The 26,663-nt window shown below is 31.7% G+C and overlaps 1 protein-coding gene across 1 annotated transcript; it reads left to right on the plus strand.

Moving 5' to 3' along the window:
• The first annotated feature begins 3 nt into the window (after positions 1-3).
• On the plus strand, positions 4-25,907 carry LOC148624637 (autophagy-related protein 16-1-like). Its single transcript, XM_088567414.1, has 17 exons — positions 4-287; positions 5,590-5,695; positions 7,323-7,428; positions 9,315-9,388; positions 10,320-10,410; positions 10,570-10,730; positions 12,890-12,961; positions 13,816-13,894; positions 15,020-15,125; positions 15,676-15,746; positions 16,935-17,006; positions 18,698-18,818; positions 19,728-19,901; positions 20,799-20,883; positions 21,523-21,570; positions 22,310-22,408; positions 25,045-25,907. Exons 1-17 carry the CDS (start codon positions 194-196, stop codon positions 25,136-25,138), a joined length of 1,653 nt encoding a protein of 550 aa, XP_088423540.1. The 5' UTR covers positions 4-193; the 3' UTR covers positions 25,139-25,907.
• Positions 25,908-26,663: the final 756 nt, after the last annotated feature.

The following is a 26,663-nucleotide window of genomic DNA, read 5'->3' on the forward strand; positions in this document are numbered from 1 at the left end:
CATTTTCGTCAGCATAAAAACATGAAGTTATCACCAGTTTGATTAGGTTGAAAATTGACTAGATTTTTCTATGCAAATCATTCTTTTCAAATGCCTTTAGGGAAGTGTTGAATATTAGAATATTAATGTCCATAAGTCATAACAGGGCCAGCATCCTGAGGGGAGATAACTATTGATTGATTGGGAAACGAAAATGTCAACGCCTCACTGGAAGCAACATATATTCAAGCAGTTAAAGCTTAGAAATAAGCGAGAAAAAGAGCCATTCGAAAATCTTATTCAGTCTTGTGAGTATTAGACGTGGAGACTGAAGAAGTGTGATAGAATGTTGTTAAACAGTTAAAAATATTTTTGTTCCTGGTTTATTTGTTGCTCAGCCTCAAGACGACAAAAGCATATATTATTATATATATATATGCAACCTCGACATACAAAATCTTTATGTCTAACAGTAATTAATATGGGATAGGCATTGCCTAAATCAGCGAGCATGATGAGCTTTACCCAACAGGCACTGTCTGAGCGAGACTCGTGAAGATAATAAAAGGACATTACAAAGTGGGGGAGCTTGGGTGAAAATTTTTTGTTTCACAAGTGCAGTATTTTTCTATTATCAACATTTAATGAAGTCAATATGTTATATATGGACCTGTTCATACAAAGTCGAAGATCAATATAATCTATAGGTCCATATATAACATATTGACTGAGTGAAAGTCCTTAATTTATATATTATGTCTTCGTGTTATCACTTACCTGTGATTTGGTTTTGGTTGGCAAAAAATCCTTTGAGTGGTATAGGGCATCAACTTTCAATCACCATAACCTTTTCACTTTTAAAGATAATTGAAAAATTCTTTTGGTTCCCAATATTTTTATCCATGGAATTTTTAAATAAATATTCCCGAATTAGACTATATGTGCATTAGATTTTAATTGAAATTTTATAGAAAATAGAGGTTTACCTATAAATATCACTACAAATTTATATTTCAAGTAAAAGATATAAATTCACATTCAAAATATGAATTGTTTTATCTAAATGAAACATTTAACAGAAAAAAAAATTGGATATCAAATAACAAAGTTATAAAGTTTTGAAAATTGGGATTCTGATCATGAAGTTGTCAATTGTTTATTTAGTTGTTTATTTGCCATCCAATTCGACACTTAATGATATGCAAATTAGTGAATATGACATCACTAATGAGATTGGCGAACTCTCGTCTATGTACTGGATTCCTAAACTTCACAAGAATCAATACAAACAACGTTTCATAGCTGGATCTGCAAAATGTACCAGCAAACCTCTTTCAAAACTTTTAACTTCTGTACTCACAACTGTCAAAGAGGGTCTGCAGTCCTACCACTACACTTGTTACTCCCGTAGTGGTATTAATTCAATGTGGATCCTGAAAAATTCAAAAGATCTTTTGGAGACAATCAGTTCAAGATTATTATCTGAATATAATAGCATTAAAACATATGATTTTTCAACACTGTATACTTCTATTCCCCATACTCAGTTAAAATCCCGACTTAAAAACATTATACATCGTTGTGTTTCCAAAAAAGATGGTACACCTAGATACAAATATATAGTTCTTGGTAGAGATTCCTCATACTTAGTAAGAAATAATTATAAATCATCTTCCAAATATACAGAGGAAGATGTTTACAAAATGCTGGAATTTTTAATCGACAACATATTTGTCCAGTGTGGTGGATGTGTTTTTCAACAAACGGTCGACATTCCAATGGGAACAAATTGTGCTCCTTTACTTGCTGACGTATTCATTCACTCTTATGAGGCTGACTTTATAGCTGATCAGATCAGAAAGAAATAATATTGTTTGGTTAGATCCTTCAATCTCAGTTTCCGCTATATAGATGACGTATTATCTTTGAACAATCCCAATTTGGGGGATTTGATACATCGCATCTACCCAAAAGAACTTGAGATAAAGGATACTACAGACACTGTGAAGTCATCCTCATATCTTGACTTACACTTAGAAATCGATGGTAAAGGAAAACTATTGACCAAACTTTACAACAAATGTGATGACTTTTCGTTCAGAATTGTCAACTTTCCTTTCATCTGTGGCAACATCCCTTCGACTCCTGCGTATGGAGTGTTCATATCACCACTCATACGTTATGCCAGAGCTTGCCGAACTACGCAGACTTTTTGTATTGCGCTAGAACTCTAACTTATAGGCTTCTGGAACAGGGTTATGTTTTCACAAGATTGAAGTCATCACTACAGAAGTTTTATGGTCGTCATCATGAACTCGTGGATCGTTATGGTGTATCCATCAGCACCACGAAAACTGATTTATTCAACAGGTCATAGTTTTCCTTTCCTCTTTTGTCTACCCCGGACTTGACTTTTTATGAGCAACTTGGCGGGTGTTTATAGAAAAGCAGAGGACGCTTACCCTACCAGTGCACCTGGTCCATGCTCCCAGTTTTTAGTGGAGTCAGAGTTGCTCATTTACTTTTGTTACTTTGTATGTATGATTTTAGTTGTTCTTTGTTGTGTATGTCTGTTTTCCATGTCTGGTCTTTGTCCCTGGATTACATTCTTTTGATAACCGCTATAACCTTGGTTCCCTTGATTACTCTCTTATATAGATAATGTATTTTGGATATGGACTTGAGTGTTATGCTTGATTTGGTGCTGCCACCATGAGAGTAAATACGGAACAGAATGGTTTATATCCCTAACTAAATTTAGAAGTATAGCGTCAATATACATAGAAATAGAAACGTAATGTCAATATATTTAAAAATAGAAACAAGGCTTCATGTACGTGGAATATCCTTTGCATCACATGATAATAATAACCAATGAGCCAAGAAGACTGTTACACCGTATGTAATATTTTTATTTATATTTCAGCAGCAAGCGAAATCAATATTTTTATTTGAATATCTGCCTTGTTAAATAACGAGGGAATATTTTTTCAAATAATGAGTAAATTGGGAAAAAAAATGTTTTTCCTAAATCCCAACCCCATCCCCACTTTCCTCTCGCTTTCAAAATGGTCTGTAACTTTAAAGCACTTCACCATACTTTATAATTTTTAACCCTTAATGGTATCTCTAGCAACATCTTTTTCAGTTTTAGCTGGTCAGATCAATTTGTACAGACACCAGAAATATTACAGTTCTCCACAGATGGTGGGAATATTTTACACATATCATGTGACATAAACTAAATTCAGACGCAACTGACACTTCAAATTCCAAACAAGAAAACTATTGCCTTTCCTATCTTAGAAAAGCTATGCTTTGATTTGGATAATACAATTGGAGTTATATTTTTTCCAAGGCGGGTTAGGTTCTTGACAACAGCAACAGTGGAACAGCAGAGATACACGTACATGCATCCACATTTTTCCTGCTCTTTTTAAAAACATCATATTCACTTCTTTTAATAAGTAAGAAAAAATTAAAAAAAGACTTGAAAACTGTCAGAAAAGATGAATTTGTTTTTACTAACCTAATCTTAACCTATACATTTTTATTTGTTTGATTTAAGGACACAATGAATTTTCTCACTTTTTGTTACTTCCTAAAACATGACTGTTTTTTCATTAATATACATGTATTTGGGAACCTTAAGTGAAATTTAGATAGTACATGTAATAACTGTAGAGCTCACACCGCTTCACGGTGCTAGCTATTAGAGAGACATTAACAATTAACAGTAGTCTTGGAAGTTTTTACACAACTAACCAGAGAGCATGTTTCACTTCACAAAATTGACACTACTATGTCAAAGAGTAATCAAGGGAACCAAGAATCTAGCAGAAATCTAAAGAATGTAATCCAGTGACAAAGACCAGACATAGAAAACATACCCACACAACAAAGAACATAAAATAAACAAAATAATACATACAAATTAACTAAAGTAAATAAGCAACTCAAATCCCAGGAGCATGGACCAGGTGCACCGGTAGTGTAAGTGTCCTCTTTTTTTTATTGCTGTTTTTGATTCTCATCTTGTGGTTTGGTTTTCTTGCAATAGTTGGTTTTTTTTCAGAATTGTTATTATGCCATCTCTTGATTCAATGTAGTTTTCTCTATTCCTCGTTAAATTTGTGACCTTTTGGATGAGTGTGTTCTTTTCAGTTCTATTTTTTGATACCCACACAATTTCTGTAACTCTAAATTTCTTAGCCCAAGACGCAAGTGAGTAATTACCTTGACCATGCAGTTTGGGGCATGTTCCTGTATTGGAACTGCACAATTCGGTGAGTCTTACCCATGAGGTTCGGTAATTTCACAGACTGGGTTAGCTTTAATGCTTTGTTTTATTTTCCTTTTCTTTGAGGCTGGTATTGTGAGGATCAGATCAAAGCCACTCTACATCTGTATTCATTCAAATCAAGGAATAATGCATGACATTTCCTTGATATTAGTTGAGTTTGCCCCTAAAACAAGTTTAATCTAGGTCAGCATCTATAGATACCAGCAGTGGAATAAATCTTAAATGTGAATGCAGAAATTAATTTGAATAACAATTTAAAAATGTTAGCAAGAGCTTAATGTCCTTTTTTAAACTAAACAATCAGAGCAGTTTTTACAATTTACAAGCTTAAGGCCTAGAGATAAGACTTCCATTGTGATTCTTTTGACTTCCATTGTGATTCTTTTGATTTCCATTGCGATTCTTTTGACTTCCATTGTGATTTTTTTTACTTCAATCGCGATTCTTTTGACTTCCATTGTGATTCTTTTGACGTCCATCGCATTCTTTTGACTTCCATTGTGATTCTTTTGACTTCAGTCACGACTCTTTTGACTTCCATTATGATTCTTTTGACTTTCATCATGTTTTTTACTTCCAACTTGTCAAAAGCATCATGATACTTGTTAAAACCATTACAATGGAAAAAATATCATGATAAAAGTATCATTATTTTGACATAAATGGCTACTCAAATACACTACCAAGGATCAAACTAGCCTGAGACTAATTGATTACAATGAAATGACAAACTGATTTGGTTAACAAGCCAATCGTTTATCCTAGTAAATTAACCAGCTAAATCAACTACATGTACCTACATGTACATGTTCTATAAATCAAGTAAGCTGGTTTGCTACAACTTCATCCAAAAGAGATATATCTTAACATGAACAAGTCCTTACACAACTTGTAAAAGCTTTCTATAAGCCCTATGGGATTTTATGTTTAATTGGCACCAAATGTAACAGTTATAGACCATAATGCACATGATAAATTTCACAACAAAATTTAACAAACTAAAATAGAATTTTGTTAGGATCATAAGCATTGATCTGAGACCCAATTTTATTGTCAATTTAGTCCATCTATTATAAGGTACTATAAAACAATTACAGCATGGAAAGAATGTAGTTGAGCAAAATTTTTCAAGTGATTTTATTCATTTAAATAGCTTGCTGCTCTCAAATATACAATTGTACATGTATATGCATTTGTGTCTCTTTAAATGTCAAATCTCCATTGAAGATAAAAATGAAGGAAGCTGTGGCTATTTCACATTGATCACCAAAATATTTTTCTTTGTAAAGTTGTGCTTATTTTTCTAGATAGCAAAAACTTTGATATTGCTACCAACTTGAAGACTAAAAATGTCCAGTTGACAGTAGAGGTAGAAAAACTGAGAGAAGAAAACTGTAGACTTGCAGAACATGGGTAATTTTATGCAGTTAATTGATTTTATGTGGATAAAAACATAAAATACACCAGTATGGACTGGTTTTTATTGACTTTAAAAGAATATTAACAAAAGTAAAGTATGAGATCAAAATATATGTGAAAGTATGATAAACTACAAAGGCTTTATGCCTAAAAGCATGAAAAATCATTTTAAACAAGTGAAAGTCTGAAGTCATTTTGAATTACCTGTAAGTTAAATACCATCAAGTTAATTGGTAATTACAATCATACATCATTTTATTTGAGATCATTCCAGCTAACAATGTTTTCAATCTTGTGGCCTAAAGAAATTAAAATATGAAAATGTGGTTAAAACACTTTGTCCTAATTTACCACAGCCTGGCCATTTAAGAAGAGAAGTTTTTAAAATTCACTTCAGAATGCAACCTATTCTATGTACTGACTATGATAACTATATGAAACTCAGGGTTGATATAAATTTCATTTTGCCTGTACTTATTATAAGACAGTCTCTTTAGGTAACATTAAGGTCTTGATAATACGAAAAAAGAAATTTTATAGAAATACTTTTTAATTTGGATATGCTTTACATATGTTGTAAGGAATAACTGTTTAATAATTTTAGAACTCAAAAATGGAGAGGGATAAGAAAAATATTTGAATCAAAAAGTCCTCACAACCAAAACACTTAAATAAAGAAGCCATATTCAGCCATGATAAGTTATATGGTGCTGGGAAGAAAGTAGGAAATAATGAAAGTATCTTAACTCTCGTTTTTCAGTTGGAATGATTCAAAGGAAACCCAAGTTTATAATATTTTATTGACTTACAATCAGCTTGCACTTTATGTCTGTCTTTTACAGCTTGATTTTAACACTGTGTCAAAAGAAATCTTTTCACCTATAAATAGCCAGTGATATAACAAGTGATTTATTTGAAATATTTCTTAAGTGTCAGTCTTTGTAAGAACCATTTGAAAAATGGCATGAGAAAAAGCTATCATTTTGATAATGTAATTTGACTGTTTGCACCATCAGAATCAAGGAATAAAGATTTTCTTATCATGCTGGACCATTGAATGACAAGTTCACTGAAATGCACTGAAAATGAAAATCTCAGGGGGAGAAAACTCTGTCAAAAACCATTTTTCTAAGATTCTATTGAAAAAATTTCTGAGCAAATCCAATGATGCACAGATCAAATAATAGTCATTTCAAATAGTGGAAGCAGCCTTGATTGATATTTTATTGTCAGATCGGTGGGGTTTTGACATGCATGTTTCTGATTTTTCCCATTTTGCCTGATTCTTACAAAACTTTCACTTAAAATATAAGTTGTAGTCCATGAAGACAACAAAAATGAACCATAATACCTTTGTTTGATAGACATGTGGTGAAGCAGATAGCATTATGTGGTAGTTGTTAAAATATATAAAAACACTGTCCATGGCAAAATTAGTTAATGTATGAATGAAATAGATTTCAAATGGCCTAGGAGCCTTAATATTGCCACTATCTTGTTTACATTAGTTGCAGAAGTAGTAACATAAAAGAAAACACTTTATGAATCATTATCAGAAGCCATTACTACTTACCATACAAAATTACTACCTAATATGCAAAACATGTATTATCTATTTCAGAGGACCTAGTAGTCCTGGAATTGGTGATAGGAGTCAGTCAGTTGATGTTCAGAAACTTTACAAACTCCAAGAAGAACTTACTGAGCTTCACAAGAAAAGAGGAGAGGTATATATGCAAACTCTATATTACTTTTGACAGTCACAATTTCAGTGCTGTAGATATATTTTTTTTTTTCATTTTCCGCAAAATTATAAGATGTTACTTCCCTTGTGTTACCAATTCTTCTTAGGCTGTGTGGCAGATTTAAGGTGTCTTTAGTAGGATTTCTAAAATATGTGTTTTAGATAATAAAATCGTCTGGTTTGTTGTGTTTTTTAGGGGATGTTTTGGTGTAGGAATATATTTACATGAGTTATGGAACTTTTGATGTTTTATATCCAATTGCAGTAGATTTGATGATATTGTGAAAACATGTGATACTTTGAATAGAAATGATAATTCATGGGTAAAATTGGCACCCAGTTTTGATACATATGCACATAACGTTGATGTATATAATGTATGTAGAACAATGCCAGTTAGAAGCAATAACTGTTGTTTATTATCAGTTCTAATGTGACATTCTTAGAAAGTTTGAGACCACAAACATTGTTGATTTTCCATTACTTTATGAGGAGCACACTTTAAAATAGGCATGGTTTGTGTCTGTATAAATTATCTTCCATGTATTCATTAATCATGTAAGAAAACACAGGTATCATTGGATTTGTTTTTAGCTATCAATACATTTTATTTCATTCTTGTAGAGTGAAGGAACATCAAAATTAATTTTCACATTAAGTAAACATAATGAATGAACTTCTGTGACCTTTGTAAAAAAGGAAAAAAATGAAAGCCTTACAGAAAATTAAAATGACATCAACAATTGTATTATCATGTGCAAACCACTTATACAATGATTCAATGCTTATGTTGTAAAATGTTGGACAGCAGAGACACTAAGATCTTACAAATGCGTTACTTTTGTCACATGGTGTATGTTCACCGAATAAGTTGGATGCTGAGGTTACCTTAGGTTACAAAAAAATGGAAAAAAGTATCTTAATTTCCTGTAAGAATCAACATAAATTATGGAAATTCCATTTTATCTTTGTTTTCCACATGCTGGCCATTTATGTTGATATTTAAACCCTTGATATTGCTCTGGGTAAAATAATGTGACATAAATTGCCAGCCCCTGGTTAAACAAAAATAAAATGGAGTTTCCATGATTTAATAAGATCAAAGATCTGATTTCACATAGCAGTCTTCAGAGCTAAGAGATTTATAAAGTGTGTTAGCACCCTCCTTGAAAAATAGTTTTATTAAGTTTGACTTGTTGAAGTCTATGAAATTAACATTATTTTTGTTCAGTTTTTTAAATGAGAAATGTATTTATGTAGCTATGTGTTATGAAATTTATACATGCATATGTACATGTCAATTTACTTTCAGTGCTAATCAGAGTCACGGTTTTCTTTATTTTTATCAGACTTCCAGATAAGTAAACTTTATCTATTCATAAATCCTAGTGGAACTTCTATATAAGGACATCATAACCCTGTAAGAATAAGGCAGTAGGTGAAACATGGTATGAAAAACCCATCATTTTGATAGTGTAGTTTGACTGTTTGCACCATCAGAATCAAGGAAAACAGACAAGGCTTTCCATATCATGCTGGACCATTGAGTTACAATTTCATTGAAATGCACTGTATATGAACATTTCTAGGGCAGATAACAACTCTGTCAAAAATCTCATTTTTCTAAGATTCTATTGAGAAAGTTCTGACCAAAGCCAGTGATGTAGAGATCAAATGATGGTCTTTTCAAATAGAGAAATTATCCTTGAGTGATAATACATTGTCAGATCGGTGGGGTTTTTACACACGTTTCTGATTTTTCCCATTTTGCCTGATTCTTACAAGCACTTACACTTAAGTATAATTCTGAGTTTCTCATTTTAAATTACCTGACACAGTATGTAAGTACTTTGTTGTTTTTCATTGTAGAATGCCCAACAAATTATAGATTTGAATGCCTTGCTTCAAGAGAAAGAAAGAGAAATACTTCTCAAAGACGCCAAGTAAGTAACTCAATATTATATTACTACTAGTAATCTGGTGTGTAGAGGAATTTTAACACAGCCCTTTAAAGATAATACATGTATGAGAGCTGGAAGTTTACATTGAAAGATCAAATGATTGATTATCATTGGTAATTTAGCCGAGGAACGCCTCGTCTCCATGTTGTTTTGATTGAGAAACATTCGGGTCGTCATGGTTATGAAGTCACCCAATTTTAGAAAGAACATATCACAACTTCACTTGAAGTTTGTGGATCTTAGCCAATTGATGAACTGTTGCATTACACAGCAAAGTTCATAGTTCAAAAGTAAACATTACAACACAAGCTCCAATGAGCTTTTAAAACCGACATAAGCTTTTAAAATGTTCTAAAATGTCAAGTATATTTTAAAAAAAGGAATGCTCTTGTTTTGCTAGTAATGTATAATATGTCAAAAGATGTAGAATGGAAAAAAAACGAATGTATATTATCAATCAACCTAAAATCTTCAAATTACAGCTCACTAAAATTTGTAATTTTTGTGAATTCTGAACCAAGTCCATACATGTATCCATGCCAAGGTTTATGATGAACATGAGAAAATCACTGATTGATTAAGAGTTAAGTTGAGAAGAACATTAAGTTCGCCTGGATGTTGAAAGCAAGCCAAAATGAGGGGCATTAAATATTTGACAATTAACAACATTGAAGACGTCAGTCTTTGATTAGTTCTTGTTTTTTGTAACTTTTTTTGGTCATCTTTCAACTTTTCACAGTTATATTACTAGCAATGAACATAAAATGATATGAGCATGAATTGGGAGCCTTGATATGTCGTCTTTGTGCTTGTGAAAGAAAAAGTAATTGGTTTGAAAAAAAAACATGCTAATGTCTCCTATACTTAATATCCCCTTTTGCTCATTGAGCAACATTTTGTTTTTGTTTTCTAGTTTACATGACAAAGATGCAGTTGTATTAGCCTTAAAATCTGAGATAAAGAATCTGGAAAACACTATTATGGAGCTGGAACAGACCAATCAGGTTTGTGTGGTTCATGGTAACCAGAATAAAGTCATTAAATTTAAGGATAACAAATTTATCTCAGACATCATAAAGTTTCTTTTTAAGACTGATCATTTGTGTAACTGATTTTATTTGTTTCTAATGCGAATTTGAAATTGAAAAAAATAAACATTGTAGATGTTGAAGGATGAACATCAGGCTCTTGGATTGGCTTTTTCTGCAATGGAAGAAAAATACAGAAAAATACAAGAAGAGAATGCTGATCTTATTACAAGATGGATGCAGGTTAAGTCCAAGGCTGCTGATCAAATGAATGCTGAAAATGATATGCAGTTAAGGTAAACAAGTTTTTATATAGATATGTTGTATTTCAATTTCAGTACAAAAAATGTACTTCTATGCATCCATTTTATTCAGTTTGTGGGTAGAATTCTGCATTTATTAATTTTTGCAGTGATTACTGGTATGCTTTGTGTAAATATATATATGTTGGACTATACACATGATGTCATTGGGAAAGAATTAGTGTAATCATTTTTATACCTACTGCAAATAAAGTTTTGGGATATATATACGAATCACTCTGTCTGTCTGTCTGCATGCTGTTCTTTTGTCCATTGGTCTGTCGAAATATTTCCTATGAAACCACTTTAGGGATATTGATGACATTTTATAGGAAGGGTGGACATCATATGTAGATATTGCATTAGATATGCATGAAGGAGGACAGTTACTATCAGATCACTGTAGGAGAGATTGTCCAGTTTAATGGTTTAACATGAGCTGGCTGACAGTATTTGCAGTTTACTACTGAAAACTTACAATGAGTCTGGTCAAATTTTAAGTTAAATTTAGATTCTGTTTTTAGATGTAATTATTGCATCATTCATTGTCATAAAAAATTGAATACTATAAGTCATGGAACAGAAGTTCCGCCATAACACAACTTCCAAAAGAGAAATATTACAAAATACAAGTTATTATTATTATTATTATTATTATTATTATTATTATTATTATTATTTACAATATTTATATAGCGCATTATATAATATTACAATTACACTATTTAAGCACTTTACATACATAAAGATATCACACAATATAAACAATAATATGTAAATAATATAAATTAAACGCAAAAAGGTAAAAACAACTGAAATTTAATTTATAATTCATAGAAAATTTATCTAAAGTAAAAATCTATTTAAAAAAAAATTAATTAAAGGATATCTTTACTATTGACTAAAATATAAAAAAAATACTTTTAATGAAAGTAAAATTATTCTATAAAAGAACTGTAATGAATTAGCAATAAAATTTACAACTTAATATGATTATATTTAAAAAAAAAATATTAAATAAGAATCATGAAATAGAAATTTGAGCAAATTAAATGATTATATCAAAATATTTTAATTTGATGAGAATTCTGCCATTTGATTGGTTTGTTGACAAATATCAACATTGTTTCAATTGTATAAACTAACTTGATATTTAGGCAACGGAACTACTTTTTGTTTGTCAACATCCGAAACAACGTTTTCAGTCACATTGTAAAGTTGAAACGTTTTTGTGACAATAAATTATTAACTAACTTTATGTCTGCCAGGTTTATGTCAAATTCCTGCTTTAATAACTGTGTCTTCAATTTTGGAAAATAACTAAACATTTCACAGCTGTGATGAAATGACAGTGTCTTGCCGCTGATTTTAAAATGGCAACCAATTTGTTTACTAGAATTACTACATGGCTGAAACATAATCCGCTTTGCGTATAAACTAATCAGAAATTGAATACATTCATTAAATAAATATAAATAAATAAAACAACATAGATATAGTTCATCAAAAATTAAAAATTAAATTCCAATGGAAATTTTATTGTAATATTTGTAAGAAATGGAATAAACCTAATTTAACAAATGTTCCAAAAGTAATTTTCATTATCAAAGAAAATCAGTAAGAAATGTTCCATTGGAACTACCATTATAAGGAAAAAATAAACATTAACATTACAAGTGTTCAGGAAGAATTTGAAAGCAAAGGGAAATAAAGAAAAAAAAATAGAAAGTGCTTCGATCTTTACACGTACTTAGCATGGGAAAAAATTAGATTGGTACTAACTTGATTACACTACAGTCCTCTTGAACTTTGATATCTCCACTTGTCCATGGTGAATTGTTCTTTTTAGACAACACACTTATATTTTAAACTTTTTGATGTAGCATTGGTTGTATATTTGGGATCTAATATTATCATAACAGCCAGACAACATTGTGTATACTTAGGATTTATATATCTTTTTTCTCATCACAAGCCCTCTTCAAAAAAGAAATGTGGAAGTGAGGAAGTCCACTTTAGTTTCAGTGTAGATATTGAAATTAATATGCAACTGCTTTCATATTCAACAATGATATCATGAATATTCAAGAAGATGATTGGACTATAGTGTAAGTCCTTTTGTTTGAAATGTCTAGTTTTTTTTTTCTTTCAAGGAAAAGGCAACAGAAATTACAACAAGAACTGGCAGATGCAGCAAAGGAGCAAGTTAACATAAGACCAGAAGAGTAAGAAGTTTTTACTTACCCTTTGAAGGATCATTCTGGAATAATGATCTCATGGATGGACCAATGACCCTCAAGTATCAATCATGTCATCTAAAAATTGTGGAGAATCTGATAAGTTCACAGCTTTATCATCTTTTTTGAATAGTGTAAATGCATTTAGTATGTCTATTTAGTGAACTAAGAACCACTCAAAGTAATGTAGGAGATTGGAAAATTTGAGAAAAAAGGTGTGCATTAGTAGGTCCATTAATAGGTTTTCTGGTTTATTCTTGGTTTCATTCAGGTTTTTTATTAGTATATGACAATGTGTTTATAGTAGAAAGTTTTAAATCCAATATAATGAATTTTTCACACTCCCATTTAATCTTCCTTTTTTTTTTATTTCAAAATTGTATTTCCATTTGTTTTGAAGGTTCAGTCTCTGTAAAAATCAGGCAGTGACTGAAACGTAGCATGAAATTATGTACTACTTTTACAGTGTAATTTGACTATATGTACTTTCATAATCAAGGAATGAAGACAAGATTCTCCATGTCATTTCATAAAATTTCATTGAAATGCTTAGCAAATGAACTGGGAATGATAACTCTGTCAAAAACTCCATTTACTAATACTCAAGTGCAAAATTTCAAAAAAATTTCATTGATGAAAGGATTAAATAGTGGTCATTTCAAATAGAGATAACTATTTTGAGTGAAAGTATATTGTCAGATTGGTTTGTGCATGTTTCAGATTATTCACATCATTGCCTGATTCTTACAAGACTTGTACATTGTCCCATGTTCCACTGTTCTATTTCGTTGTATAATTGATTTCAACATTATTTTAATTTTACATTTTTTTTCTGTTTTAAGTCAAGCTGGTGTTTTTGTTCCTGGTATTGTTGCCACATGCCTTTATGTATCATTACCCAACAAAGCTCAATACAAATTTGTAAGTACTGGTATAGATTATTTTATAAATACATTTTTTTCTGAAAAGTGTAAAATTTTTGTTATCTCATCGATTTCTGATATACTGTCACCGATTGACATACTTCACTGGTCAGAGGGCTTGTAAATGATCTTTGAGCACAAGTTAGGACATTTCTTTAGAGCAAACAATGATTTGCTATGATTATCTAGCTATATCACAGTCAATGAAATCATTTATTCTTCACTGATCAGACAGCCTATTTAAATAAATGTGTTCTTGAACTTAATTCAAACTTTCCTTTGAAAACTAACCCAAAGATTCGTTATGATATGTTAGCAATATCACAGTCAATGAATTTATTTAAAAATAAGTTATCGTTAAACTTTCAAATATCTCCCCTATAGCCATCACAACTTCACATTCACAGCCAGTGATTGGGGATGTTGATTAAAGGGAATGAAGTAAACAAACCTAAACTGACTGTCATATACTTTTATTGTATTTGATAGATTTTCCATTTGCTGTATAGCATTTGGTAAAATAAAGAATAGAAAAAACATTCGAAATTTTCAGGCCAAACTTAAGTTTTTTCTTAGGATTTTTTTTTTTTTTATCTTTAAGACACATCTTTCAAAATATTTCAAAAAGTACCATGAAGAAATTTAAATTTCTTATCAATCAAGGTCAAGTAGGTGGCAATGGCCCTACTCATTTGGGTCTTCGTACATTTTTCCTGAGTTTACTACCAAATTTATCGGAGAATATGATTGTCCCCCACTGCAAACTCCTCTGAAACTGCTTAAGCAATCTTTTTATATTTTGTATTGTGTATTATTATGAAGTTTAGATATGCATACTACGCTGCCATTTTGTTTTGGCAAATAACGTTGGAGTAACGGGACAAAGATTTTGTGGACACAACTCCTCTGAAACTTACACTAGAATGTCTAATGTCAGAGTAATGTGTCAGTGGGATATCATGTCTACCTGCTGGTTGCTGCTCTGTGAGCCATCACAAAAAAGATCCAGTCCAGCATGTCAGACTATAGTACAAAGCAGAGTCTGTTTGATTGAAAAAATGTCCTTCTCCTAAAATGTCTGAAATATCAGCCAAAGGTAATACCACAATCAATTGTATTATAGGATGCTCATGATGGAGAAGTGGATGCTGTAAAATTTAATCCATCAGGGTCTATGTTTGCTACTGGTGGTGTCGACAGAAAAATCAAACTATGGGAAGTCATTGGAGGTATCGTATATAAAGGAATTTGTTTTTCTCAAGCAAACAATGCTTTTGACGAAAATAGGGAATAATCTTAAAAGTAAAAAATATGTTTATCAAATCATCATTTATTAAGCGCAACACCAGCTATTTCCATATTCAGAATTGGTAAGTCCATATTCTTTTAAACAGTAACATCAATTTTAACCGAGCTGTAAAATTTACGTGATATCTTTTAATAAAATAAAAAAGGGAGATAATCCAGTTCAATGATTTACCAGAACTATTTAACATTAGAGAGGTAATAAGGAATTTCAATGTTGAAGCACTATTGTAAGGAATGATCAAACATTTGTTTATCTCTATTAATGTTGGGAGTTTTAGTTATCTGTTTAAAGATAATATTTCTCATTGTAAGCAAGGTACATTCAGAGGTTATAGCAGATACTTTTTTATTAGAACCCTAGATACTAGTATGTATTTCATATAGTTACTAGTATGTCACGTCTGATAGTTGCAGTTCCTGTAGTTGTGAATGTAATGTTTTCATAATAATGTATTTTTTTTTTTGCTCTAGGTAAATGTGAATGTAGGGGAACATTAACTGGCAGTAATCAGGGAATAATGGCATTAGATTTTGGTATAGAGGTGAGAAATAAGTGATAGTACCAGTTTACAAATGACTATAGTAAGTAAAGCACCCTGTAATGAGTTAGAGATTACCGGTATCTTAAATATATAATCTTGTTAGTCTTCAGATGGAGTGCTCATCTTAATTGATAGCGTGATGACTGGTTGGCATGGGGTCAGAATATTGAGTCTGAAGGCATGTCTACTTGTGTTCTGTTGCATCTCTTAATCTTGGTATTAGATAGCACTATAAAGAAACTGGGATAGGTGTCCGATTTGTACAAAGCAAGGTTTGTTAGATTGATTGAACTTTGTCGTCCTTATAAAAATATCTGCAGTAGGACATTGAACTACAATCAATCAACTTATCAATACAATAAGTGCAGTTCCACCAAAAGTAGACAATGAGTGTTACTCCAATTTTTTTACATAAATATTTTGACTTAAGTAACCCTTCAGAAAGCCTTATAGGCATTAACAATGAAAGTGCCAGTAAAATTAAATTAGATATCTATTGATATTAACATTTAGTTTGTATCTACTGTTAAAAAGTGCAGACATATTTTCTGCCAGCATGCAACATTCTTAGAAAAAACAATTATTGGAGAGATTGTTCATTAGACTTTTGTCTTGGATATTTTGGATTAAAATACAAAAGATTTATGTATGACCCTCTGCACAAGGACAGAGCCAAATGTGAAAACTTTCAGCTGACCAAGAGTGAAGACAAAATGTCAATATATTTAAAAGATACTGGCAACACCTATTTCTTCCTTCAAAGCTTTTGTAGAACTAGGACTGCCTCAGTGGGGTCAAGGTAGCATGCTCGCTTCAAGAGCAGGAGGTTATGAGTTAGATCCTGGGGTGAGTCACACCAAAGACTTAAAACTGGTAGTCACTGCTTCTCTGTCAAGACCTTGGTATTCAAGGGTATAGAGTGACCACTGGTTGGTTCAGAGTCAGAATAATGTGTTTGAGTGGGATGGCATGCCTACTTGTGTTGTTCTGTGAGTTAGCACAAAAAAGAATCAGCTCAGCATGTCAAACTAGTACTAAGTACGGTCTGTTTGATTGGTCAGTTATGTTTGTCCTTAAATGCATGAAATACATGTATCTGCCTTTTGACATTTAACCACAATCAATCAATTGTAAATGTAACTGATAGCTTTGTGAAAAGAAAATGATGCGATTTTTATTCCGTTTCAGGAGAACTATATCCTTGGTGCTTCCAACGACTTTGCTAGTCGGGTGTGGTCTTTAACTGATCAAAGAATAAGAGTGAGTAAAATTGCTTTGGTGCTGGAAAATGATTGCTGGTATTGATTTAGCTTATTTACAATTTTTTTTTTTTTTTTTTTTTTTTTTTTTTGTTTATTTAGTATGAAGTAATAAAGAATAAGATATTAGTATCAGTATCTATTGAAATGTTATAGAAAGCATTAAGATATAATTAAGAAATAAATCACGGAAACTCCATTTTATCATTGTTTCACCATGGACTGGCCATTTATGCCGATATTTTACCCCGAGCTATCAGGCTATAGCTTTAGCTGAGGGTAAAATATCAGCATGAGTGGCCAGTCCGTGGTAAAACAATGACAAAATGGAGTTTCCGTGATTTATTTCGATTCTAATAGGACAATTACAGTACTTATTTTACATTTTGTTACCTTTTACGATAACCATAGACCCGCCATATTTGGATGTACAATTTATGCTATGTCAGTTGAAATGGTCGCTAGTGAAACTTTGCTCCATTTTTTTGCTCACTTGGCGTCCATCATCGTCGTTAACAATTTTTCATAACTCTTCTCCTCTGACACTACTTGACCAATTTGAACCAAACTTGGTATGAATGTTTCTTGGGTTATCCTGCATGGAACTGATTTGAGGATTTTTGATCTGTTGAAAAACATGGCTACCATTACTAAAAATAGAACATAGGGGTGAGACAGTAGTTTTTCGCATATATCTCCAAAAGCATTAGGTTAAGCCAAATTCTGACTGGATAAAAGTGTTTAGCATGATGAGATCTATCTGTGGTCAAATTTTCATTTTAATTTCGTTAAGCCATGTTGGAATTATTGCCTTTATCTACATTTTTTTGCTATTTTTAATGTTATTTCTTTCAAAAATCTTCTCCTCTGACGCTACTTGACCAATTGGAACCAAACTTGGAATGAATGTTCTTTGGGGTATCCTGCATAGAACCAAAGTGAGGATTTTTGATCTGTCAAAAAAAAACATGGCTGCTAATACTAAAAATAGAACATAAGGGTCAGACAATAGTTTTTCACATATTACTTATATCTCCAAAACTGTTAGGTTTAGCCAAATTCTTTCAGTGCTGAAATGATCTTTATTATAAGGCCTACAAAAGTCTTCAGGGATCAAAGTTGTCAGACAACTGCTTGTAAGAGTTATTGCCCTTGAGAGATGATTTTTTTTTTTTTATTAGTTTCCAGCCAATGTCTTGAAAACTACAATAGATAGAAAGAAACTTTCATTTGCTGAAATGATCATTATTATAAGTACCACCAAAGTCTTCTTGAGTCAAAACTGTTGGACAACTCCTTGTTTAATTTATTGCACTTGAAAGACAAAATTGAACGAGCTGAGCGATTTAGGCTCCTGGGAGCCTCTTGTTAAAAAATTGAAATTTGTTGCAAATTTTGAGGTTTTTATCTGACTGCTGGTCATATATTGGTCCTGTCTTTCTTGTCTGTTTCATTGTTGTCGTCACTGTCTGATTTCTGAACAAAAACTTGAGTGAAAGGAAACAGATCACTTTGACCACAAGGTGTCATATCCTTACAGTAAGTTTGAGATTGATTTTGCAGGTTTTGACTGGAAGTATTTAGGAATAAGTGCCAAAAAGTTACCACTGGTTCCCCCTCTGCAGTTGTATCAAACTTTGAGGCATTATATTTTTTATGATTTTTTTTCAATCATTTATGGATTGATTGTAGGGTACATTAACAGGACATAGTGGTAAAGTATTAGCTGCCAAGTTTCTGAGGGATTGTAGTCAGGTTGTCTCTGGAAGTAATGATAGGACCCTCAAAATATGGGATGTAAACAGAATAGCATGTAAGTATTTGGTGGGATGTAAACATAATAGCATGTAAGTATTTGGTGGGATGTAAACAGAATAGCATGTAAGTATTTGGTGGGATGTAAACAGTATGTAAGTATTTGGAATAATAATTTTAGTGTTCTAAACATGGCCCTAGCATGGAGGTATATTACATGATATACAAACATATTAAACTGAAGATTAACATGACAGACAACGTAATTGTATTTTTTAGGCTGTCTTTGCTTTTGAAGATTGCTTACATTTTTATTAATATGAAACCAGAAAAGCACAATAGTGTAATAAGAGATGAAACTACTGTTACCAGCATGTTGAACATTTAATTTTCAGGTACTTGTTCTCTACGTCTAAAACAAATACTTCTTCATTTCACTAGGTTGTTAGGCTACAGCTTAATCCTTGCTTTAAAGTGGAATTCCACTTTTCATATTATATTTACTGTCAATGTTTTTTTTTTTTTTTATTTAGTTTTTTTTTTTTTATTTCATTGACTTCTAATTTTGCTAATTTAAACTTCACTCTTGTTTTGTCATAAAATAAGGTCAGAGGCTACTAGCTTTTTCTATTCTGAATGTGAATTTTACAAGGCAGTACAATTTCTCATTGAAATATACAAAGTTCTGTCCAGCACATATGATTAATATCATAAATGGCAGAGTTAAATCTAAATATGAACTATTAAGAGCATTGGAGGAGAATCTGTTTCTCCCATTAACTCAGAAATGTAAAATAGTGGGAAAACTCACACAGAAATTTAATCACCACCCCATGGTTAAAAAGTCACATGCATTTTTAATCATCAGCTTAGAATAGGAGGAAGGGCTTTAAATGGTGAATACACTTCTGCACAGGATATTTTTTTTTATTAAAATGGAAGTGAATAGATTTGATCATTGTTTTAGGTGTAAAGACAATATTTGCTGGTTCCAGCTGCAATGATTTAGTAACAATGCAGGGACAAAATATAATCAGTGGCCATTTTGACAAGAGGGTCAGATTTTGGGACAGTCGTACAGATTCCAGTTCAACAGAAATACTACTTCAGGGAAGAATAACATCTCTAGATTTGTCAGTGGGTAAGGCCCTTTGAAATTAATTTCTTGGTTCTCACACCATTGATGGGGAAAACCCACTTATTTATACCTCATATTTTTATTACCTCTGTTTTTTTGCATAACTCCGGTAACATCCTCACAATATTAAGGCTCATTAATCCACTTGTATCCATGAGACCCCAGACAGTGGAAATAATTAAGATTACCATGCTACAATTAACACTTAAGTAGGTCGACAATAATAGTGCACTGACTTCACAACCTATTCATAGACAAAGCTGAGGGCCACAGGAGGAAAACTAGGCTGTGTCAAATATTTACCCTTGAAGTAAATTTTGTATATCAAAGTTTTTGTCAAGTCAGTGCTCTGCTTATGTCTTAGAGCTGCGACAAAAACATGAAAAATATGTTTTAGCCAGAAAAGAAGGATTTTTGAAGCAGGTGACTACTAGTTTAAACCATGTAATATTTATGATATCACATCAAAAAATTATGTTTAGTCAGTTATAGTATAGCATAGTAAAGATTGTGTCAAAGAATGGATTTTGACAAATTAAATAGGGGGATTCCAGTATAAATGTCAGTTGGGTGTTCTTTTGGCCTTGAGACTTAATAGATATTCACATGAGTTATCTTTCCTTTGACAAAGAATTTCAATTTCTCACTATTTTATTGTTGGATTAACCTTCCAACTACCTGTACATGTCAAAACTATAATAATCAGTCTGTCCATCCATAATCTTTTTTTGCCAGAGTCATAAATATTTGTATTATAGCGTATTCTTCATTACTTTGTAAGATGGCTGCTATGTTGAGATAACTTCATATTAGATCTTTACCTGGCCTCCCATTGTATGCATACAGTCTAAATGATTATTTCTTGTTAAACAAGAGGATAAATCTTGTTCTTCTTTTCAGATCGTTCCCAGCTTCTGTGTTGTTCAAGGGATGATACACTCAAAGTTATAGATCTCAAAATGAACCAAGTTTGTCAAACTCTCTAGTAAGTTAATGTATTGTTTATCTTGTATTGATTGCTGTCTGAGAGTACTGTCACGGTGATGTCTACATCAATTTGAAATAATTAATTTTATTTGTAATAAGCTATCTAATTGGTTGGTTTCTTTGGCAAGATTTATTATTTTGGTACTATGACATGAATGTTGATTGGTCCACAGTCTGTTTGTCTGTCCATCTTTTTATCTTTTATGCTCCAGGTTAAATTATTTAGTAGTTTAGCTTTATTCATATTGTCTTGAAACTTTGTACATGTTTACAGCATTGAATGATTTTTCCCCAAATAATACACAGGCAAATATTTTTCATGTGAAATTCATGTTAATCGAGCTTCACATGAAATTAACATGATTTTCATGTGAAATTCACTAAACACGAATTTCATGTGAACATTTCGTGTGAATTTCACGTGAAGGCTCCATTCACCCGAATTTCATGTGAACATTTCGTGTGAATTTCACGTGAAGGCTCCATTCACCCGAATTTCACGTGAACTCTGTCACTTAGTTTATTTGCTCAATTCAGGTGAAAATCAAGTGAAAATCATGTGAAATAATTTTGCCTGTGTATGTGCCCAAGTCATATGATCAACAATTTATTTTTTATTTTATTTTCATACTTTCAGTGCAGATCATTTTAATGTGAGCTGTGATTGGTCAAGAGCAGTTTTCAGGTATAAACAAGTATTATAAACTTAATAGTTATGATCTGTGCAAGACCCAAAACAGTAGTTAAGATTGTTAAAAATAAATTAAACTTGATTAAAATAAGTTGTGTAAAAAAAAATGAAAAGATATGTTGTATTTTAAAACTGATATATTTTATATATGAAACATGTTACAGTCTATCAATTGTTCATAATAAGTTTGTTCTCATGTTCTATGACTTCAGATGTTAGTTATGAAGGGGCTGGAGAGGGGGTGTTCAGTTGATTGCAAAGAAAAGCTTAATAGTTGTTTTTCAGAAGTTGGCATCTCAAGTTTATAACCTGCTAACCTCTTTTAAGATAAATCCTACAGAGAATATTGTTATGTAAAATTGCATAATAGTTAATTCAACTGAATACATGCAGTCTTGAATATTCATATTTGAATACCAAACTTCATTGTAAGAGACAATAAACTAAAATCATTGCACTTTTTCTCTTCTTGCTTAAGAATTTTGTTGTTTTAGATTAATGCTAATGTTTAACTTTATTACATGAAATTAGAATTACAATTACAGCCTATACAATCAATAAGAAGTCCACACTTGATAAAATGCCGGTGAGCCTTAAAAAATTCTACTGAATGGCCATTGATATTCATTTATGAAATTTCGAAAATGTGGTTTGGGCTGGTTTATAAAAAAGTTAACATGAAGACTAACTATTTTCATTTTTACATTATTTTGTAATGATCAGTGTATTTTAGCCCTGATGGTAACTATGCTGTAGCAGGAGCACATGATGGCACTGTCTATGTCTGGAATGTTCTCAAAGGAAAAGTAGAAAGATCTCTTAAAGAACACAAGTATGTATCTTGACATGTTACAATCATTATTCTGTTCTCAAAGGAAAAGTAGAAAGATCTCTTAAAGACCAAAAGTACCATATTTTGGTGTGTATTATGTGCACATTTTTACATAGAAATCATTTCCAGAACATTGGGGTGTGGATTATACATCAATACATAAGAATTGGCCATGAAATTAAAGATTTCAGTATGTGAAAAGACATGGTGCAATGTAAACAAACAGACCGGAAGTGAAATTTTACTGACAGAAATTATATCCAATCATCAAATACATCTTTAAGTATTAAATTTTTAGTGATATTTTCTTCAAATCATGTTCAAATAACTTAATAACATGTTTCAAACAAAGATTGTACAATATTTCCTTCTTATAAAGCATGGTTAGAAATTAATATGAAACAACTAAAAACTGAAAAGTAACTAATTACTTTTTCGTCAAACCCTCCTTATCATATGCTTTTACAGCTGAAAATGATTATTCTGATACTTATTTTGATTGTTTCTTACAATTTTCTTTCTTAAAAGTATTTTTTTAAATGAAAAACTGTGAAATCGTCATGTGACCCCGTGATTTCATGAGAATGGGTCCTAGTCTACCATTCAAAAGCATAGATTTTTCATTAAGAGAGCGTTGAGGGCAAAAAACTTTCTGTGTAAAAAATACTGATAAAAATGACAAATAATTATTTCTACATGATAAATGTAGTAAGAAAATACATAAAATAAAAGATTTTGCATTGTTATAACAGCGTTTCCAGTACCCAGAAGTAACAATAAAATGCAGATCCGTCTCCGGTTTTCAATACATTCTACATCGGAAATTTTGGTATAGAAAATGTAACTAGAACAAGACCCTATTTGAGTTACAACTAAAACTGGAAATGTCAGATTTTCCCAACTTTCAATTTTGTTTTATAAGCCATTTCATACATCCTGTGTCAATTTTATCATGCTTCAAAATTAACATTATCCAATTTATGTAGCTACTGATGTTAACAATGTTTCAGTCTGCATAGAAGTTTCTTTCCCTCACATTTTATAGGAAATACTGCATCAAGGTAAATAAATTGACCGATCAAGTGCAAAATATCAATTTTTGTGTCTTACAAAATTTTACTGCAACCTAAGTCTAAAAAACTTTTTTTCACACATTTAGACCTTCAAAATTGCACTGCACACAATACTTAAATGCGCACTATACACACCAAAATACGGTATGTGTCTTGACATTTTACAATCATTATTCATCACTCTGGTTCCCACCTGTATATGCCACATGTGTAGTAGAAAAGCAGTAACTGCTCATTTTGAAATTTTTGGTCTGACTAGACCAGGATCGAGTCCACAAATGTCCACATTGGATGGGAGCAACTACCATTAGACTACCAGACAGTCTGGATTATCCATGAGATCTATGACGATTGTTGTAGTAGACTTAAGTACTTTTTATTGAACTTCAAAAAATCACAGTCATATATTGCAATGGTGCTGTCATTTTAGAGTGTAGGCATTTGTTGTCTATACAATAATTTGTGTATAACTATAGATCTCCAAACTGTACCATGAGGTGCCACGTCACCAAAACCTGCTATGATTGATTTTAGAGGTTGAAACAGAAATTATGCAGGAATAAGTAGCCAGAATGTTGTGACAAGCACCTTATTAAAGCCTAAAATGATCCAATTGATTATGTATATTCCAGCTGTTTGATGACTTGTTTATAAACATAAACAGGAAATTTGAAATTGGGAGCAGTATTTATTCAGTTTATAATTCTAATCATAAGATTCTTCATGCTTATAGCCATACTGATTGGTCAAGAAAGTCTTTGCCAGAAAGTTCATACTTGTGTGAACTTTGCCAGATCGTTTATACATGCATGAATGCCAATTAACTGGAAACTAATATGGCGGCCGTGTAGTATGAAAGAGTGTGGCAATGAACTGAACGGCATAATATAGCCATAAGAACAGTTTATAACATCCACATTGATTTTACCGGTACTGTTTGTTTACAGAGAGTAATTTTCAGCTCGGGGGAAAAAAACTTATAAATGCTTAAAATATATCTACAAGTAAATTCGCCCCAAAATTAAATTGTCCCACAACTAGATTCTATAAATACATTTACTGGTTCAACAAATTTAAAAAAAAAAAATTCCTAAATGTCAGGATAGAATTTTAAGGATTAAACAGCTACTTCCGGACGTTCATGCATGTATGAATGGATCTCTCCACTCCCAAACATTACATGAATGGCCTCGGCTGTTCATTGAGTTTCGGAGAAATGATTTGCCTTACCATGAATCAACTTGATACAATGAACATCTGTCTGTTCATCTGACCATCACTACATTCCATGGAATTTATGATCTACTGAAATTTATGGGAGTTATACCCTTTTGACTTTCGGAAGGAGGGCTTCATTTTGTGTTTGAAATTGTTTTAGATGTTCTTAAAATTATTGGTAACACAGATAAGCTCTTGTTGTCATGATACATTGAACTTTCTAAAATAAAATAGGATGTTTTTTTTTCTTTTTTTTTCTTTTTTTTTAAAGCTTGTAAAATGAACTGAAGGTATGTTAAATTCTGTATGCTAAATGTTAAAGTCTGTTAACTTCTATTTTTACAGCAATGCTGTTGTAGCCTGTAGCTGGCATCCATCTGGTCAGTATGTTGTCAGTGTTGACAAACAGAAGAAGTGTGTACTTTGGTCAGATATTTAAGGAAAGGAAAGCTGACCATAAGAAAAATGGAATTACTCAAATACTAATGCTTCAGATTATAGTTGATGATATGATGCATGTAGTTGTAGCACTAAGATATTGACTGACTTGTAATAAGTGCAATTGGAACTACTTGATCATTTCTGTTACACATAAAAAAATTCTGATGAAGATATGAATAGAAACAGTGCATGGACCAAACTTCATATGATTCAAAAATTAAAATATCAAAATCCAGTCAAAAAAATATTACCTTAAATGTTGTAAGACAGATTGTTGTAACTTATGCGCATAAAGCTTTTCTTTAGTGCAACAGTTAAAGGCTGAATATTTCCTAGTGGTATCAGGCATAATGTCAGAGAAGTGAAAAGTTTTCTCACAGTAATTAAATGTGAAATGACATCATATAACAGACTTGTACCTTTTTATGCCTTTTTGGTTATATCTTGGCAAAAACAGTATCAATATTTAACTGTAAACTGAGAAATCTTCATGAAGTGTTTTTTTTTGTTTTGTTTTGTTTTTTTTTATGGTTTGCCCTGTCAAACTATTGATGCGAGTTTAAATCTTACAATCGGGGAACCTTTGCATTGAGGTTATTTCCGTGGATATTTCTTTACTGTGAATCTTCATTGTTGTAACTTATGCACATAAAGCTTTTCTTTAGTGCAACAGTTAAAGGCTGAATATTTCCTAGTGGTATCAGGCATAATGTCAGAGAAGTGAAAAGTTTTCTCACTGTAATTAAATGTGAAATGACATCATATAACAGACTTGTACCTTTTTATGCCTTTTTGGTCATATCTTGGCAAAAACAGTATCAATATTAAACTGTAAACTGAGAAATCTTCATGAAGTGTTTTTTTTTTGGTTTTTTTGGGGTTTTTTTATGATTTGCCCTGTCAAACCATTGGTGTGAGATTAAATCTTACATTCGGGGAACCTTTGCCTTGAGGTTATTTCCGTGGATATTTCTTTACTGTGAATGTATTATTCCAAAGTTATTCTCTCACAGTAATTTCCACGTAAACAGTATGAATATTTGAAATCTATGTATACTTCGGTATTTCTTTTAATTATTAAGACATAACTGCTTACAGTTTAATTTTTGGTATTTAAATGTGTAATTGGATGACTATAAAAACCTGTAGTGGGATTAATATCATTGTCTGTTCTACAGCAGAGTGAGGTATAGTAGTAGGCTCTCTGTCTATTTGGTTGGGAAATACAACTCCAGCAAGACTACTGTTTGAATTCAGTTTATGTTGTTGTAGTATATCAAGCACTAAGTGTACTTGATTGGTTTGTTCTTAAACATTTCACTACTAGCCAAAAACCATCAATGTTTCTCATGTAAACGAACATAGTTTCATGAAATTTCCAATAGCTCTTTAATCAACTACATTGGCAAAACTAGTCCACATTAAACTATTGTGAATCAAGCTTCACATGAATACACCTTTTTTATAATTCCAACTTTTTTTTATTTTTAGCTAAGATAAGTAACTCTCCAACCTGACAGACT

The sequence above is a fragment of the Perna viridis genome, chromosome 2, assembly GCF_037379345.1.
Source record: "Perna viridis isolate PV_CMFRI_1.1 ecotype Kerala chromosome 2, ASM3737934v1, whole genome shotgun sequence".
NCBI lineage: Eukaryota > Metazoa > Mollusca > Bivalvia > Mytilida > Mytilidae > Perna > Perna viridis.